General features: G+C 34.1%; 2 protein-coding genes across 2 annotated transcripts; one reads left to right on the top strand and one right to left on the bottom strand.

Annotated features, from left to right (window-relative positions):
* The first annotated feature begins 2372 nt into the window (after positions 1-2372).
* Positions 2373-4802, top strand: LOC139873511 (probable LRR receptor-like serine/threonine-protein kinase At2g24230). Its single transcript, XM_071861439.1, has one exon. It carries the CDS (start codon positions 2373-2375, stop codon positions 4800-4802), a length of 2430 nt encoding a protein of 809 aa, XP_071717540.1.
* Positions 4803-4967: 165 nt separating this feature from the next.
* LOC139871565 (transmembrane 9 superfamily member 8-like) lies at positions 4968-10641 on the bottom strand. Its single transcript, XM_071859268.1, has 7 exons — positions 10383-10641; positions 8108-8272; positions 7919-8028; positions 7321-7429; positions 7106-7218; positions 6767-6917; positions 4968-6377 (listed from the first exon to the last, which is right to left on the bottom strand). The coding sequence occupies exons 1-7, from the start codon at positions 10494-10496 to the stop codon at positions 5220-5222; spliced, it is 1920 nt and encodes a 639-aa protein (XP_071715369.1). The 5' UTR covers positions 10497-10641; the 3' UTR covers positions 4968-5219.
* Positions 10642-15813: the final 5172 nt, after the last annotated feature.

Raw genomic sequence — 15813 nt, 5'->3', positions numbered from 1 at the left:
AATGTGCACTGGTTATCAACGGCAAAGGAGCTTTGGGTTAAACTAGAGCAGTTGTACCAAGGCAAGGGCATCTCAAATCGGTTGTGTCTTAAAGAACAATTTCATACTCTGCGTATGGATGGGGGTTCAAAGATTTCAGATCGTCTAAGTATTCTTAACGGTATTATTTCAGAACTGGAGGCTATTGGAGTTAAAACGGATGATGAAGATAAAGCTTTGAGGTTGATATTATCTTTATCATCGTCTTATGAACACATGAAACCTATTTTGATGTATGGGAAGAAAACTCTGAAGTTTGAAGACGTTACTAGCAAGCTCCTATCCGAGGAGAAAAGACTGGAAGGTAACGGGGTCTCGTCATCGGGAGATACGATAGTGTTGTGTTCGGATAGGCGAAAGAGAAACTCTGGGAAGAATCTGGTATGCTGGAGGTGCGGGAAGACTGGGCATGTAATGGTTAATTGTCCAGGTGGAGCTAATCCGGCAAATGGCTCCAAAGACGCTAACATTGTCTCCGTTGTTACGGAGAGTGACAAATTCCTCTGAAGTCACACCATCCTCATGGTGTGTCCGCGCCACCATGAAAATGGATGTTCGTTAGCGGTTCCACAATTGCACATGGGCATTTGTTTGGCATTGATGCATGTTGTGTGGTGGAAACTGATGTTTTAGCTGATGAAACTTCCAGAGAAAGCCAAACAGGAAGTTGCACCATAAAGTTTCAGCTGGTTGTTCAACAACATGTGCCGAGGTGAAATGCTTGGAATGTGATATTCTAAGTGTTATACTCTTAATGGTGGAGTATGATAATTATTGTTAAGAGTTATGATTGTTTGTGATGACAATGATTGTCGGTTTAGACAATGTTCGGTAAAGATGCAAGTTTTGTCTCTTGGGAGATAATGTCAACGGCATGAAGATGAGGATCTTGAAGTTGTCGTCGAGGAAGCGTCTACATCGGTTATCTTTGCAATGTGAAAGCATGATTATTTTCTTCTATCCAAAAGGTGGAGATTTGTTAGTTATATTTTGGTTAGAAGGAAAAATGGAGTTTTGTCCCACATTGGTAGAAGAGTGAAGTTGGAGGTGAACTCCTTAGCTATAAAAGGAGGCCATTAGATTACTTTCAAATTGCACCAATCAATACACTTTAAGTATTTGATTATTTCTTTCTTTCTTACCCTTGTTTGAGAGTTGTATTAGTTAAATATTTTGGAGAGTGTAGTTGGCTTAAGAGAATCGTCTATATCATTGTAACAATTTGTGATATAGTGTATTTCTCTCTTTGGGGGCCGGTGGTTTTTCTCCTGTTTTGGAGTTTCCACGTTAAATCTTGTGTTGTGTATTGTTCTTATTTCTTTACTGTTTTTCATTGAGCGTTTGTTGGGAATTAGTGAGGCCGTAATTTCCCAACAGTATGGGACCTCCGGTGTTCTTTCCATTGGCTTTTAGGAGCGTATGATTTTTTTTTGTATATATGGTACTTAGGTTTCCTTTTGTTATTGTTCTAGTCACATTGTATTTTCCTAGTCAATTGCGTTTTCACTATGTTAGTGAATCCTTTTGTTTAGGTTTGTTTCTTGGCTAGATCTCGTGTTGGATTAGCTTAGTATCAATTGTACTTGTTGATCTTCAAATTTTTTTTTTAAAGTTAACAAGTTTTTTGAAAGGAAAAAAAACTCCGATCACAACAAAACACTCTCAAAACATAGTATATGGCATCATTGAATACCATATATCAGTTTTTTTTCTTCCTGATTAACGATTATTTCACCCTCTTGACACATTTATGAACTCCCTGCAGTCTTTAGTCACCTCACTTTCCTCTTTTAGTAAACAAAATTTTAAAAGGGTGATGATATGTACACAACTACTTTTTACACATACACAACAACTATGCTTTACAGTGTTGTACAGTACAATACTATAAAACATGTTTGGTTGTGTATGTGTAAAAAGTGATTGTGTACGTATCACCTCCCATTTTAAAATACTTCCAAATTCACCATTTCCAACATTTCACCTTACTTTTCTTTAAAATTTTGGAGCCTTTTCTCAAGCCACTTCAACACAAAGACAAAAGCCATAACCTTTTCTACGTTTCTCTGTTGGTTATTTGCTTCTATCAAATAACCTTTTCTACGTTTCTCTGTTGGTTATTTGCTTCTATCAAATGGGTATTTTCTTGAAAACATACAAGTTTTCAGAGTAGCAGATTTTAGTGATGGCGGTAGTTGGGTAGTGGGTTTGGGAGTCAATATCATCATTAGCATTAATAAATGAGATGGAGGCGTGAATGAAGGGTGATCAATATGTTTGCCTTTTCTTGAAGGGATTTTCAATCTTCATCTTTCTTTAGTTAATCTGAAAAAATGGGGTTTACTTTATTTGGTTATATTTTGATTCTAACACTTTTCTTGAAGTCAAACCATGGTCAACAGCAACAACACACAGTACCCAAATCAGATGAGCTCTTAATCTCTACTTTCTTTACCAAAATGGGTATAAATTCTTCAAAAAGCTCTCATATTTACAATCATTCTTCATCTGTTTGTTCATGGCAAGGTGTAACTTGTGATGGTAACCACCCAAATGTTGTTGGTCTTGTAGCTCCTAATTTAGGCCTCACTGGCCCAATTCCTGAAAACACAATTGGCAAACTAAAAAAGCTTCAATTTCTTGATTTGAGTAATAATCAAATCACTAATATTTCATCTGATTTTTGGAGCTTAGTTTCACTCAAAAGCCTTAATTTTTCAAACAACAAGTTCTCAATCAATCTCCCATCTGGATTTATAAATTTCCACTCTTTGACTTCTTTTGACCTTTCTATGAACAATTTTCATGGTAGTCTTCCTAAAGGTTTTCCTTCTGCACTTCCTAAGCTAAAAAGCTTAAATCTTGCTGGAAATTTGATCAAAGGAAGGGGTTCTGATTTTTCAAAAATGGTTTCTTTAACTTACTTGAACATATCCAAGAATCTTTTCATGGGTTCTGTTGTTGAAATCTTTCAAGGGCCATTAGAAGTTGTTGATTTAAGTAGTAATCAGTTTGAAGGTGATATTTCACAGTTAAATTTCAGTTCATCTTTTAATTGGTCACATTTGATACATCTTGATTTATCTGATAATGAGATTAGTGGAATGTTTTTCATTAAGTCAAGCCAAGCCTATAAACTTAAACACCTTAATCTAGCTAAAAACAGGTTTTCCAAACAAAGTTTCATCAACATTGATAAACTCAATTATTTAGAGTACCTTAATCTATCGAAAACCAATATAATCGGTCGAATTAATGACAAGATTTCGACTTTAACTCTTTTGAAAACACTCGATCTTTCAAGTAATCATCTTGTTGGTGATATCCCATTGTTGCCCTTCAAAACACTCCAAAATCTTGATCTTTCAAACAATAACTTAACTGGATACATACCCTCATCTCTTATCAAAAGACTTCCCCGGATGGAAAGATTCAACTTTTCATACAACAATTTAACCATTTGCAACTCTGGATTCCCACCCAAAACTATTCAAACCGCGTTCATTGGTTCAACAAATAGTTGTCCATTTGCTGCAAACCCTAATTTTTTCAAACAAAAAGAAAATAAACATAGAGGAATCAAGCTTGCTTTGGTTCTTGCAGTCAGTTTAACTTCCTTGCTTGCTGGTTTGCTACTTTTAGCTTTTTATTGTCGCAAAAAAAGGCGACTGTGGGATGTTATAGAGTCTTGTAAGGAAGTAAATGTTATTACAGGCCCGTTTTCATTCAAAGCGGATTCGACCACTTGGGTAGCAGATGTAAAGGTTGCATCTTTAGTCCCTGTAGTGATATTTGAGAAGCCATTGTTGAAATTTACATTCTCGGATCTTTTATCAGCTACGTCAAACTTTGACCGAGATACCCTTTTGGATGAAGGTCGGTTCGGGCCCGTTTATCATGGGTTTTTGGCTGGTGGGGGTCATGTCGCGATTAAGGTTCTGATCCATGGGTCCAACATGACTGACCAAGAGGCTGCAAGTGAGCTCGAGTATTTGGGTCGGATCAAACACCCAAATCTTGTTTCGTTGATGGGTTTTTGCTTAGCAGGTCAACAAAGAATCGCAATTTATGATTATATGGAAAATGGGAATTTGCATAACTTATTGTATGATCGTCCTTTTGGAGTTCATGTGAATGAAGATTGGAGTACCGATACATCTGAAGATCAAGAAAACGATGAAAACAATATTCAAAATGTGGGTCCCGAGGCATTTTTGATGACGTGGCAGTTCCGACACAAGATCGCTATAGGAACATCTCGTGCGTTAGCGTTTCTCCACCATGGATGCTCACGGCCAATCATTCATAGAGACGTTAAAGCTACTAATGTTTATCTTGATAACAATCTTGAACCAAGATTATCTGACTTTGGGCTAGCGAGAATCTTCGGAAATGGTGCAAGTGATGACCGAGCTTGTAGGTCTCCCGGATACACCTCGCCAGATGAAGTAATTACTACAAAATCCGATGTTTATGGATTTGGGGTGATTCTTCTTGAACTGATAACGGGTAAAAAGCCCGTTGGTGATGAGTATCCAGATGATGATAACCCGAAAGCACAAGACTTGGTGGGTTGGGTTAGAAGGCTTGTAAGAATGAACCGTGGCTCGGTAGCCATAGACCCCAAGATTCGAAGCACGGGTGATGAAGGTCAAATGATGGAGGGCTTGAAAATCGGATATTTGTGCACAGCTGATCTCCCATCAAAGCGGCCAAGTATGCAACAAGTGGTTGGACTACTTAAGGACATTGAGCCAGTATGAGCTAGTGAAGATATTTTTAGTTTTTTGTATGGTTTTCTTGTTACTAGTTTTCATTAGAAGACATGTTTAAGGTATATGTATTTCAGAACACAAAAACAAAAGATTTCAGACAATACTCAACAACACTTCTTAACACACAAATTTCAGAATCCTGATACACGTCAATAAAAAGAAAGAAGAAAAGATCATTTGAAAATCCTCTTAAATCTCTAAATCTCTAAATACATATTAAGCAGGCAGCATATATCCGAAATCATCCATATAACAAAATCCAAGTACCAAAAAAGGCTCAATTAGGAAACAATTTATATAACTAAACATCAATAAAGTAGAGCCCAACTTCCTATAAAACATCAAGAAACTACATATTACTAATTGTTTCCCTTCATTTCATTAATCAATCAATCAATCAATCAATCAATCAATCTTCACCGAAGAGTAAATGAGCCTCGTGAACCAGAAACACGCATAGAAACCAATTGTACCGGTGAGTACAAAGAATGCATACGATGCAATCAACATATACCCAAAGTACAAAATACCAGAAACCGGCTTCGTGATGTTCAGCTTTGTGAAGAAGTAGAAAATTGTGTATAAAAACAGATATAAAGCAGATGAACCTGATGTCAGATACGATCTCCACCACCAAAGATAGTCCTCACTACAAAGCTGGAAGTAGCATAGCACAATTGTGATCTCGGCACATGTTACGATTAAGATGATAAACACGATAAAAAGGAAACCGAAGATATAGTAGAACTGCTGTAACCAGATTGAGGTCAATATGAAAAAGAGCTCGATAAAGACAGCACCAAATGGAAGTATTCCACCAATGAGAATCGAAAAGGCCGAGCTCATGTACCAAGCTTGTTCGGGTATTTGTCTTGGTATTTTATTGGTTTTAACCGGATCTTCAATTGCAGGCTTTTTAAACCCAATATAACTTCCAACGAAAACAAGCGGAACTGAAATCCCGAACCATAAAAACACCAACGCAAACATGGTACCAAACGGGACAGCACCTGATGATTTTTCACCCCAAATTAGAGCATTGAGAACAAAGAAAATGGCAAACGCAATTCCCGGGAACATGAAAGCGGTTTTGAGAGTGATTGATTTCCATTCGGTTCCTTTGAATGTTTTATAAAGACGGGCCGATGCATACCCACCAAAAATACCCATGAGGACCCACAGTAGAAGTAGGGCTGTCATTAGCCCACCACGGTTCGAAGGGGATAAAAACCCGAGTACGGCAAAGATCATGGCGAATAATATCATACCGAAGAATTGAACACCGGTTCCAACGTAAACACATAACAAGTCTGAGTTGGTTGGTGGACGGAAAACGTCACCGTGAACGAGTTTCCAGCCGGTTTCTTCTTGGGCTTCTTCTTGGGTTTCTAATTGGTTGTATTTGGAGATGTCACGGTAAAGTGTTCTTAACATGATCATAGCCACCATACCCGAGAGGAATAGAACAATCATAAGGGAGTTAACAATTGAGAACCAGTGAACTTGATCATCTGCCATTAGAAGATAAGTGTCCCATCGGGATGCCCATTTGATATCACTCTCCTGCGGAACAAAGAAATGTACATGTCAAAATGGGTCAGGTTGATAAGACTCATTCAGAACATGTTAGAACAACACAACAGATATGTAACGTGTTAAATATCACCATAAATACAATATTACCACAAAAATTACATCTTTGAATACTACTAGCTCTGTGCATTGAAAATAGATTATGGATAACACTCTTCCATTTTGACACATCTGACACATTCCCCCTTCATGTAAAGTAATAAACTTTTTTGATTTAAAACCTTTGACCAGTTTATAAAAAATACAGCAATGCAATCCAAATAACTCATTCAAAAATAAATGGGTCAAAACTGCAATCTCTAATTATTAAAAATAACATTACGGGTAAAGGTTGGTGTGATATCCTTAGTATGACTCACCTGGAAATCGACATCATAAGTGAAGATGATTTCCTTCTTATTTTCAACCTCTTGAGGAGCATCAGAGCTTGTGACCGCCCGTTTTGCATGAGCATCACATGTACTAAGGCGGGTCTTGTCAGTCCACTCTCCATCGTACTGATGCTTCACACTGAATGCAACCAAAAAATTTACAACTCGGTCAGTTTCTATAGTTGGCACTTCACCCCATTTACTTATGAGTTATGGATATGCGACTTCCGGTTATCTTTATAAAGTTAATGAAATGGAAAGAAAAAGGAAAAATAGCTTCCGAAATATTCTTTGTGTCAAGCTTACAACTTTCAAAAGCGTTATTACCTGAAAGCATTAACTTCAAATCCTACAATTCTAGCAGAGTCTGTTTGAATGTCCTTGTGATACTTGACAGTGAATGTCAGATGGTTGTTGATAAAATACTTTTCTTCCTTTGTCTGCAATTAATTATCAGAAGTTAGAAGAAATACCAACAGATTTAAATACTAATAATTCACAGTTGAATAATCTTTAGTTATTAAGGGCTTTTTGTTGCTTACTCCCGCATACTGTACTTTGCGTCCAACAAAATATCCATGCTGATATATAACGGGTGAATCCTTTTCCAACCTTGTCATTGGAACAACCAAAGGTAGATTGTCCAATATCCTGTCGATAAACGCTAGGAAAATTAATGACACCGAGAAATGGCAGTACAACGCTATGGATGTTAGGATATGCGGCTTGAAATAGATTAGATGAAACTAAAATAGTCACAATTAGATAATCCATACAAGTAGAATCTGATGCATGAGAGTGTTCAGACGTGTTTCTGTTATCTGAAGTTGTAATATCAGATAACTATTGTTGACTTCTAATTCTTTATTGAATTAACTACTGTTTCTAAACATAACAATCTTATATAATGAGAGATGTCATAAGGAAACAGAATATATATCTGTTACATTCAGATTAAAATTAGAGTTAAATAGGTAAAGTTGTTTTACAATTATATAATACCTAATAAATATTCAACCTCTAAACAATCAGATAATTTAACAGTAAACCTAATTATTAAAACTTCTCAGTTTTTTAAAACGCAGATCCAAACACCCCGAGGTAAATTTTAAATTATACTTCAGATAATAAGTGCCTTACATGTTAACTCTGTACTCATCATCTATCTTCTCCTTGAACTCTTTGGCAGTTTTCTCATTTAGTACAATGCGACATACAATATTGCACATCTGTGGCACTCGCATTTGAAACTGCAATGCAAATGTCATTAGAACATAGCGTAGCAAGATACATAATCAGAAGTAAATCTCCAATAACTGCAATATATACCTCATAAGGAGAATTTTCTATACGATCACCACGAAGAACTTCACCAAGATTCTCAGCACTGTCAACTATTTTATTTGGACGACAATAAGGGATGGAGTAGTATGAATAAGGGAGTTGAGTTTTGGTTGAAGCCAACTTGTTTACTTTAACCCTCAGATTATCACCCTACAACATGAAATAAAGCATTTAACTCATTTTATAACAAAATTAGCATCTCCAGAAGCTTATTTCCAGTTCACATATATGCAGTACAACTTATGATAAAACAAGAACTGATTTACATTTAATACATAGGTCATAGGTAAATCCAATATAGTTCCAAACTAGATCATATACAACAATATACAAAAACTGACATTTAAACCCTTAATGAAATGTAAACATTTTTTTACCATTGACAGCCATTAAGTTTCCAGTTACAAAAGGTACAATGTAATGCTTGAAGTTGATTCTCACACTGACACGTTTGTCATCGGTTCAATAAAGGTTAATTAAAAGGGAAATAACAACATACACAAGATATTGGCTTTATCAACATTAATTCCCAAGTTAACAAAAATTATATGTGGACTGTGGATATACAATCACACATGGTCACGCAGTAAATTTAGAATCGGCGGATACTTTCTACTTGGTTATATTCTCAATTATGTTTCGAATCTATATTAAAAGTTTGTTAACAAAGATGTATCTTGTCTTTATGGCTTATACTTATTTCATAATCATAGTAAAACATTTCACAGGTTCATACACAAATGACACATATCAGGCAGTATATTTATAACGTCTTCACAAAACCAACATGTTTTTACTCAAGAAGGTTCTAAACAATATCAGGCATGTAAGACCCACTTTGGTGAAGATTCAGAATCTTATATGTAATATAATCCAGTATTGTATAAGCAATATTATCAATGTGTGAGGCCCCAAAGCTAATAAGCTGGCGTGAGGCCCAATATTATCATTGTGTGAGGTAATGTGTAAGCAATATTATCAATGTGTGAAGAATAAGAAACATTTACACACTCTATAAAATGATTAGCATCTACAGAGGCTTTTATCCAGCTCACATAGACTCTTTAAAATTTCCATAAAAATAACTGACTTTACATTTAAGACATACCATAGAGTTCCAATCTAGATCGTCTACGGGATTATTTATATAAAAAAGAGAAAAATATGATATGGGATCCCATTGTGGGATACAAGCAATGTTTGACCAAATGTACCGTTTTACATGCATAAAATTCATTGTCACACTCGCAAATTTGTCTATAATTTAGCAATGAAGTCTACGGTTTAACAACAATGAGTTATCATCGCAAATTTGTCTATGTCACACTCACACATTTGTCTATGGTTTAGCAACGATGAGTTATCATCATAGAAAATACTGAAAAACATGTGTGCAATATTGGAAACACCATCTGCTAATATACACAAGGATATACATACACACATAGTCACATACTAAGTTTAGAATCAACAAACTATTTCTACTCTGCTAAATCGACGATATTTTTTCCCATTACCAAAACATTATCAACAATGAGATCTGCCTTGCCTTTATGGCTGTATCTTATATTATAACAATAGCAACATGTTTTCACATGTTTAAAGATCTGCATTATGCATATACATATACATATATTAATGTACATATACATATCAGGTAGTATTTGGGAGATCTCACAGAAATTACAGTTCTTAAGCAAAAGTTCTCCACAAAGCATGTAGGACCCACTTGCTAAGCATACAGGAGATTACATACAAATAGATCTACTATTTAAGCACTATTATGAGTTTATGGGGATCGGGTTCTTGTAATGCGATTCGGGTTTCCTCCCGAACGCGTGTGTGTGCAAATGATGAGTGTCGTTGAAATAAATGATACACTGATGCAAAACTTGCCGTTCAAACAAAAAAAAAAAAAAAAAAAAAAACAAACAGTTTATGGGGTCCCAATGCTAATAAGCCCAACTGTTATCTTTCTTTTCATATTAGATTAATTCCATGCACATATAGCAATTTCATACTCCGTACCTTATAATGTATGTATACAGACTATAATCACAAGCTAAATTATTCAAAAGCTTCAGATTTAATCGAACAGTGTACACAAACATGAGTTATATCATTAGATCTTAACATACAACACATTAATATATAAGATTCAGCAACATTTTACAGTTACAACCAAACTAATTAAAAAAATCAAAACAAAAACTCATGAAACCCTAGCAATAACACAAATCATATTGAGATAAAACAGTACCTTGAAGAAATCCTGTGGAGCAACACCGGGGAGATAGAACGAGAAGCCATGGATTGACAAAAGAAAGAAAACACAGATCCATATATGAAACCCTAAATTGAATCGATTAGCCATATCATGAAATTGAAGGTGAAATTGAGAAATGAAAGATTTCAGATCTAGGTTTTAGATCTGTGTATTGTGAATCTCTCACTTTATATTATAGAAATCTGTATCCAATTTGTATCTCTCTCTACAGTTTTTGTGTGTGTGTGTGTGTGTGTGTGTGTGTGTGTGTTGCGAGTTTGGTTTTATTGATGGCAAAAACCTGCATCCATTTGGGGATCAAGAAGATGAGTGATTTGACCAAACTATTTTTAGCCGTTGGATCTTTCGTTACTTAAATTGGATATCCCACGGTTTTGACTTTTGTATGTTACTACTCAAATGAGTAATGACCACCTAAAGTTAACATTTTACAGTATTTTGTACTCCCTGGTTTTTACTCCTATTTTTTGTAATATAAATATATAAATAACAAAAATTTTGTGTGCTTCATTGTGACCTTCATTAATTCAAAATGTCAAATTTTTGTATCAAATATTTATACGGTGGTGTGGTAAAATTTATTTGAAAGTTGTATATGAAAAAAAAATAAGTTAATTATATTGCTAAATTCTGATTGGACAATATTTATGTCACGTCTTTCTTTGATTTCGTCGGAATAGAATTGACGCACGTCCAAAATTGACAAAATTTCACGCTACTTTAATGGCGTTTCACTCCATCACCTAATGTCTGTTTGTCCACCTCATTTGTCCACCTCATCTGACGCATGGTTTTGATGTTGCGTTAAGAGTAGCCTAGGCCCTAGTGTAATATTCACCATGTGAGATCAACAACAAAAAAATAAAAATAGTGTCCCCGGAATTACAAACAAATAAATGTAAATAAATGCGAATCTAAGAGTTTGATTTTGAATATGCGTTTAATATTTGAAAATGAGGTGAAGATAAGAGTGGACAGATTGACAGAATTTAAATATAAATAGGGTTGCTTAAGCGTAGTGATTGCTTCACAATTACTACATGTTTGTACCCCCAACAAGATATTCACCTGCCACTTATTTTTGGTAACGATAGTATAACATTTGGAGGCAGCAAGTTATTTAACTACTTGTACAGTTGTACTGGCGTAGGAATTAGAGTGGTGGGCTTTTGAGACTGCGACCACTTAACTATATAACACTCCAAAAATCTTAAGTCGGTTGTTATGATTATGACAACAAAATAATGTGACTAGTCAACAACTTTTACCTATGGTCATGAATACAACAGACCATTTGCAAATGTATTTATAAATCTTCATAATAGGTCATGTGATGGGAATAACATGAATTAAGATTATTATGAATGTTTGGTTATATTCGTTGATGATGAATAGTTAACTTGTTGTGAAAGGACCCGTTCATACCGATTATAAACGATTTACAATAGTTGATTTCATTGCGAGGTACTTGACCTCTAAATGATACATTTTACAAACATTGCATTCGTTTTTAAAAGACAAACTTTCATCACATTGAAAGTTGACGACATGCATACCATTTCATAATATATCCAGACTATAAATGACTTGATAATAATCTTGATGAACTCTATGACCCGAATGCAACGTCTTTTGAAATATGTCATGAATGACTCCAAGTAATATCTCTAAAATGAGCAAATGCACAGCGGAAGATTTCTTTCATACCTGAGAATAAACATGTTTTAAAGTGTCAACCAAAAGGTTGGTGAGTTCATAGGTTTATCGTAAACAATAAAATTCATCATTTTGATAGACCGCAAGATTTAAATGCTGCATGGTACAAATGGGCCCGAATCCTATACCCACCTGTAATGTACATGCGATATCTTTTAAATACAGTACACCTTTCTCGTGTACGAAACCATTTTTCATAAATCGTAGTAACCGTACACATTTCTCGTGTACAAAATCTCATACACATAACCTGTGTATAAAAATCATTCTCTCGATACATAACATTCACTTTGCTTTCATAGCTTGGCTTGGTAACCGACCTTAACATATAATGCGCATAAATAATATCCCTAAAACAGAACATCTCGTCTGTATAATAATCATATAAACTTCGAAGTACTAAACACCACGTGTGATGACCCGGAAATTTCTGACCAAATTTAAACTTTATCTTTAGATGATTTAATGTTTTCGACACGATAAGTAAAGTCTGTAAAACTGAATCTCAAAATTTTTGAACTACTTTCATATATTCAAATACCTTTCGATTATTCTTGACGATTCGCGAACAATTATATGTATATAGATACATATATATACTATAACTTGAAAACGTAACAATGTATTAATTATTTGATACTGTACATTAAACTTATTGATTTAAATATTTATTTGAATATATATGATAAGTTGGAATATTAATTATATGAATAACTTGCGACGTATATTTAAAACGTGTTTATGAATGTTGAAAATATATATTAACTTGGTCATAAAACGATTTGTTATTATATATATATTAACAAATAGCGAGACAACGATTTATAGAAGTAAATGATCAAAACACTCTAAAGTTTAAGATACACTTTGAATTATATAGTTTATTGATAATTTAAGACTATATTTTGACAAAGGTACGAATCACAAAACGTAAATTGCGAGTTTTCTAAGCGTACAAAAATGCGTTCAAGAAACTGGAACCGGGACATAAGTCGAGTGACAACGTACGAGTCATCGGAACGAAAATTACAAGTCAACTATGCACATGAATTTAATATAATATATAATTAATTATTTAAATTATATATATTATATATATATTATAAAATATTATGTCGACAAACAAGAAGTTAAAAATTTGTGAGCTGTCCCAGGGTGCCATGCGATCGCATGGCCTTGAAGCACAAATCTCATGCGATCGCATGGGGTACTTTTTCAGAAAAGGTTCTATAAATTCAAACGATTTCATTTCAATCACACACATATTTATTTATGTTACTTCCTCCGTATTTAAATTGTTATTATTATTATTATTATTATTATTATTATTATTATTATTATTATTATTATTATTATTATTATTATTATTAAGATTAGTATTATTATTAATCTTATTAATTATTAGTATTATTAATTATTAATTAGTAATATACATAAAATACTACGACGAGGTTATGAGCGTGTCACTTTCAAAAATAGGTTTTTGAGCGGGATAAAGTTAAGGAAATTATGGGTTATAGCTATGGAGGTTATGGGTAATGTTCATGGGTATTATTTACAAGTCAAACCTACTGTTATCATCTATGTTGTGTCTACGTACTTTTCTGCAATATTGAATCACAATATTGATACGTAAGTATTTATATTTTATCTTTTATACATTAATTGTGTATCCATGTCTAGTGCTAGAGTATATATATTTATACATGTTTGTATGCTAAATTTCGTCGTTAAACAGTTTATAATGAATCACGAATTAAATACATATATTACTGGTAAAAGGTATATGATATACATGTTTTCGGAAAGCTGGCGAAAAATCAATAACTTTTCATTTAGACACCGAATAGTTTCGATGAACGGATTAAAAGATATGATCAACTGAATTATGATTGACGTTGATTGAAATTACTTTTGAATCTGCAATTAAGATTTAAACAACTTGTTTACGAGATTGATAAAGTGAACTTTTAAATATTACCAACCGAGTAAATGACTCCTTATATAAGGTATGTCTCGTTTTGTTGAACTATTGTCAAAATTGACTTTTTGAAACGACTTTGGATAACTTTTGTATGTCGATCTCGAGCATTAGGATTATGATACACTATGACCTGACCTAGCTTGATAGACATTTATTGACCAACATATGTTCTCTAGGTTGAGATCTACGGTTATTTGGTAATCCGAGTTTCAGTCACATTTTGGTGAACGACTTTATATGCTGCTAAGGTGAGTTTCATTTGCTCCTTTTTTAAATGATTTTGCAATATATATTTTTGGGCTGAGAATACATGCACTTTATTTTAAACACAATGGATACAAGTACATACTAAATTCTACACTGAGTTTGAACCGAAAATCCCTTAGCTTTGGTAACTAGTAACTGCCGGTTATAAGAACTGGTGGGCGCGAGTAGTAGTATATGGATCCATAGGGCTTGATATCCCCGTCCGAGCTAGAGCACTAGCCTTTTAACGGACGTATTCTATTTGAGAAGCGTACACGTTGGTTTGTGTGTATTTATTAAGATGATTATACAAAGGGTACAAATTATATATACGTTAAGTTTAGTTACCAGGGTGCTCAATTTCGTAGAATATTTTGATAAACATTTCTGGATGAAACAACTGAAATCTTGTGGTCCACCTTTATGTACAGATTATGCAAAACATTAAAACTATGAACTCACCAAACTTTGTGTTGACACTTGTTAGCATGTTTATTCTCAGGTTCCCTAGAAGTCTTCTGCTGTTTGCTTACATGTTATACAAGCTATGTGCATTGAGTCTTGCATGCTTTATTCAAGAAAACGTTGCATTCACAAAACCATCATCATGTATCTATTTTGACTGCATTGTCAACGGAAGTATTATTGTAAACTATTATTTACGGTGATTGTCTATATGTAGAAATCATCAGATGTCGAAAACCTTGGAATTAAATATTCATTTATGGTATGCCTTTTCAAAAGAATGCAATGTTTACAAAACGTATCATATAGAGGTCAAATACCTCGCAATGAACAATGAATGACGTGTTCATCCATATGGATTTGGAGCGATCGTCACACCACGCCCACTAGCTCTTCCGTCTAGTGAACATTCTGGGTGGGGGTGTTAAACCCGGTAGCTACCTTTAGGATTCGCGTGAATTAGGGCCATACCCGATTCTAATTCTTAGGTTACCAAGCAATAATAATCAGGGAAAATATTCACAACAATTAGTGGCAATTATCACGTCCAACTAATTCAATAATAATCTACGGAACTTCTGTCTACATAATAATTCATTTGAGGAATGTTTTGCTTGTGTCTATCTCGTCAAACATTTATAAAAGCATTTCATGTATTCTCAGTTCAAAATATATTTTCAAATGCATTTAATAAAGCAGTTGTAAAAACAATGCATGTATTCTCAGTCCCAAAAATGTAAAGAGTAAAAGGGAGCAAATGAACTCACACTACAATATTTTGTAGTAAAAATATTCATACGACGGAACTGAACAATTTGCAGGGTTGGCCTCGGATTCATGAACCTATATCATTTGTATATATATTAATATACATAATTGAAATCGAACAATTATATATATATATATGAATTTATTAGTTATATCATATTTATATTAGTAATATGTATATGTTTCCTATATTCATTTTGTATATAAAATTATTAATTTTGTTAT

Source organism: Rutidosis leptorrhynchoides, chromosome 10 (assembly GCF_046630445.1).
Source record: "Rutidosis leptorrhynchoides isolate AG116_Rl617_1_P2 chromosome 10, CSIRO_AGI_Rlap_v1, whole genome shotgun sequence".
Taxonomy (NCBI): Eukaryota; Viridiplantae; Streptophyta; class Magnoliopsida; order Asterales; family Asteraceae; genus Rutidosis; species Rutidosis leptorrhynchoides.
The sequence above is the reverse complement of the archived record's forward strand: the minus strand, read 5'-3'. Positions and strand labels throughout refer to the sequence as shown.

Bases quoted from the DNA above. Each gene is read 5' to 3' on its own strand.
- LOC139871565 (XM_071859268.1), bottom strand. From the start codon at position 10,496: ATGGCTAATCGATTCAATTTAGGGTTTCATATATGGATCTGTGTTTTC. The intron at 8,273-10,382 runs GTACTGTTTTAT...TTCATGTTGTAG, and splicing joins CTCCACAGGATTTCTTCAAG to GGTGATAATCTGAGGGTTAA. The intron at 8,029-8,107 runs GTATATATTGCA...TTTGCATTGCAG, and splicing joins TAGAAAATTCTCCTTATGAG to TTTCAAATGCGAGTGCCACA.
- LOC139873511 (XM_071861439.1), top strand. From the start codon at position 2,373: ATGGGGTTTACTTTATTTGGTTATATTTTGATTCTAACACTTTTCTTG.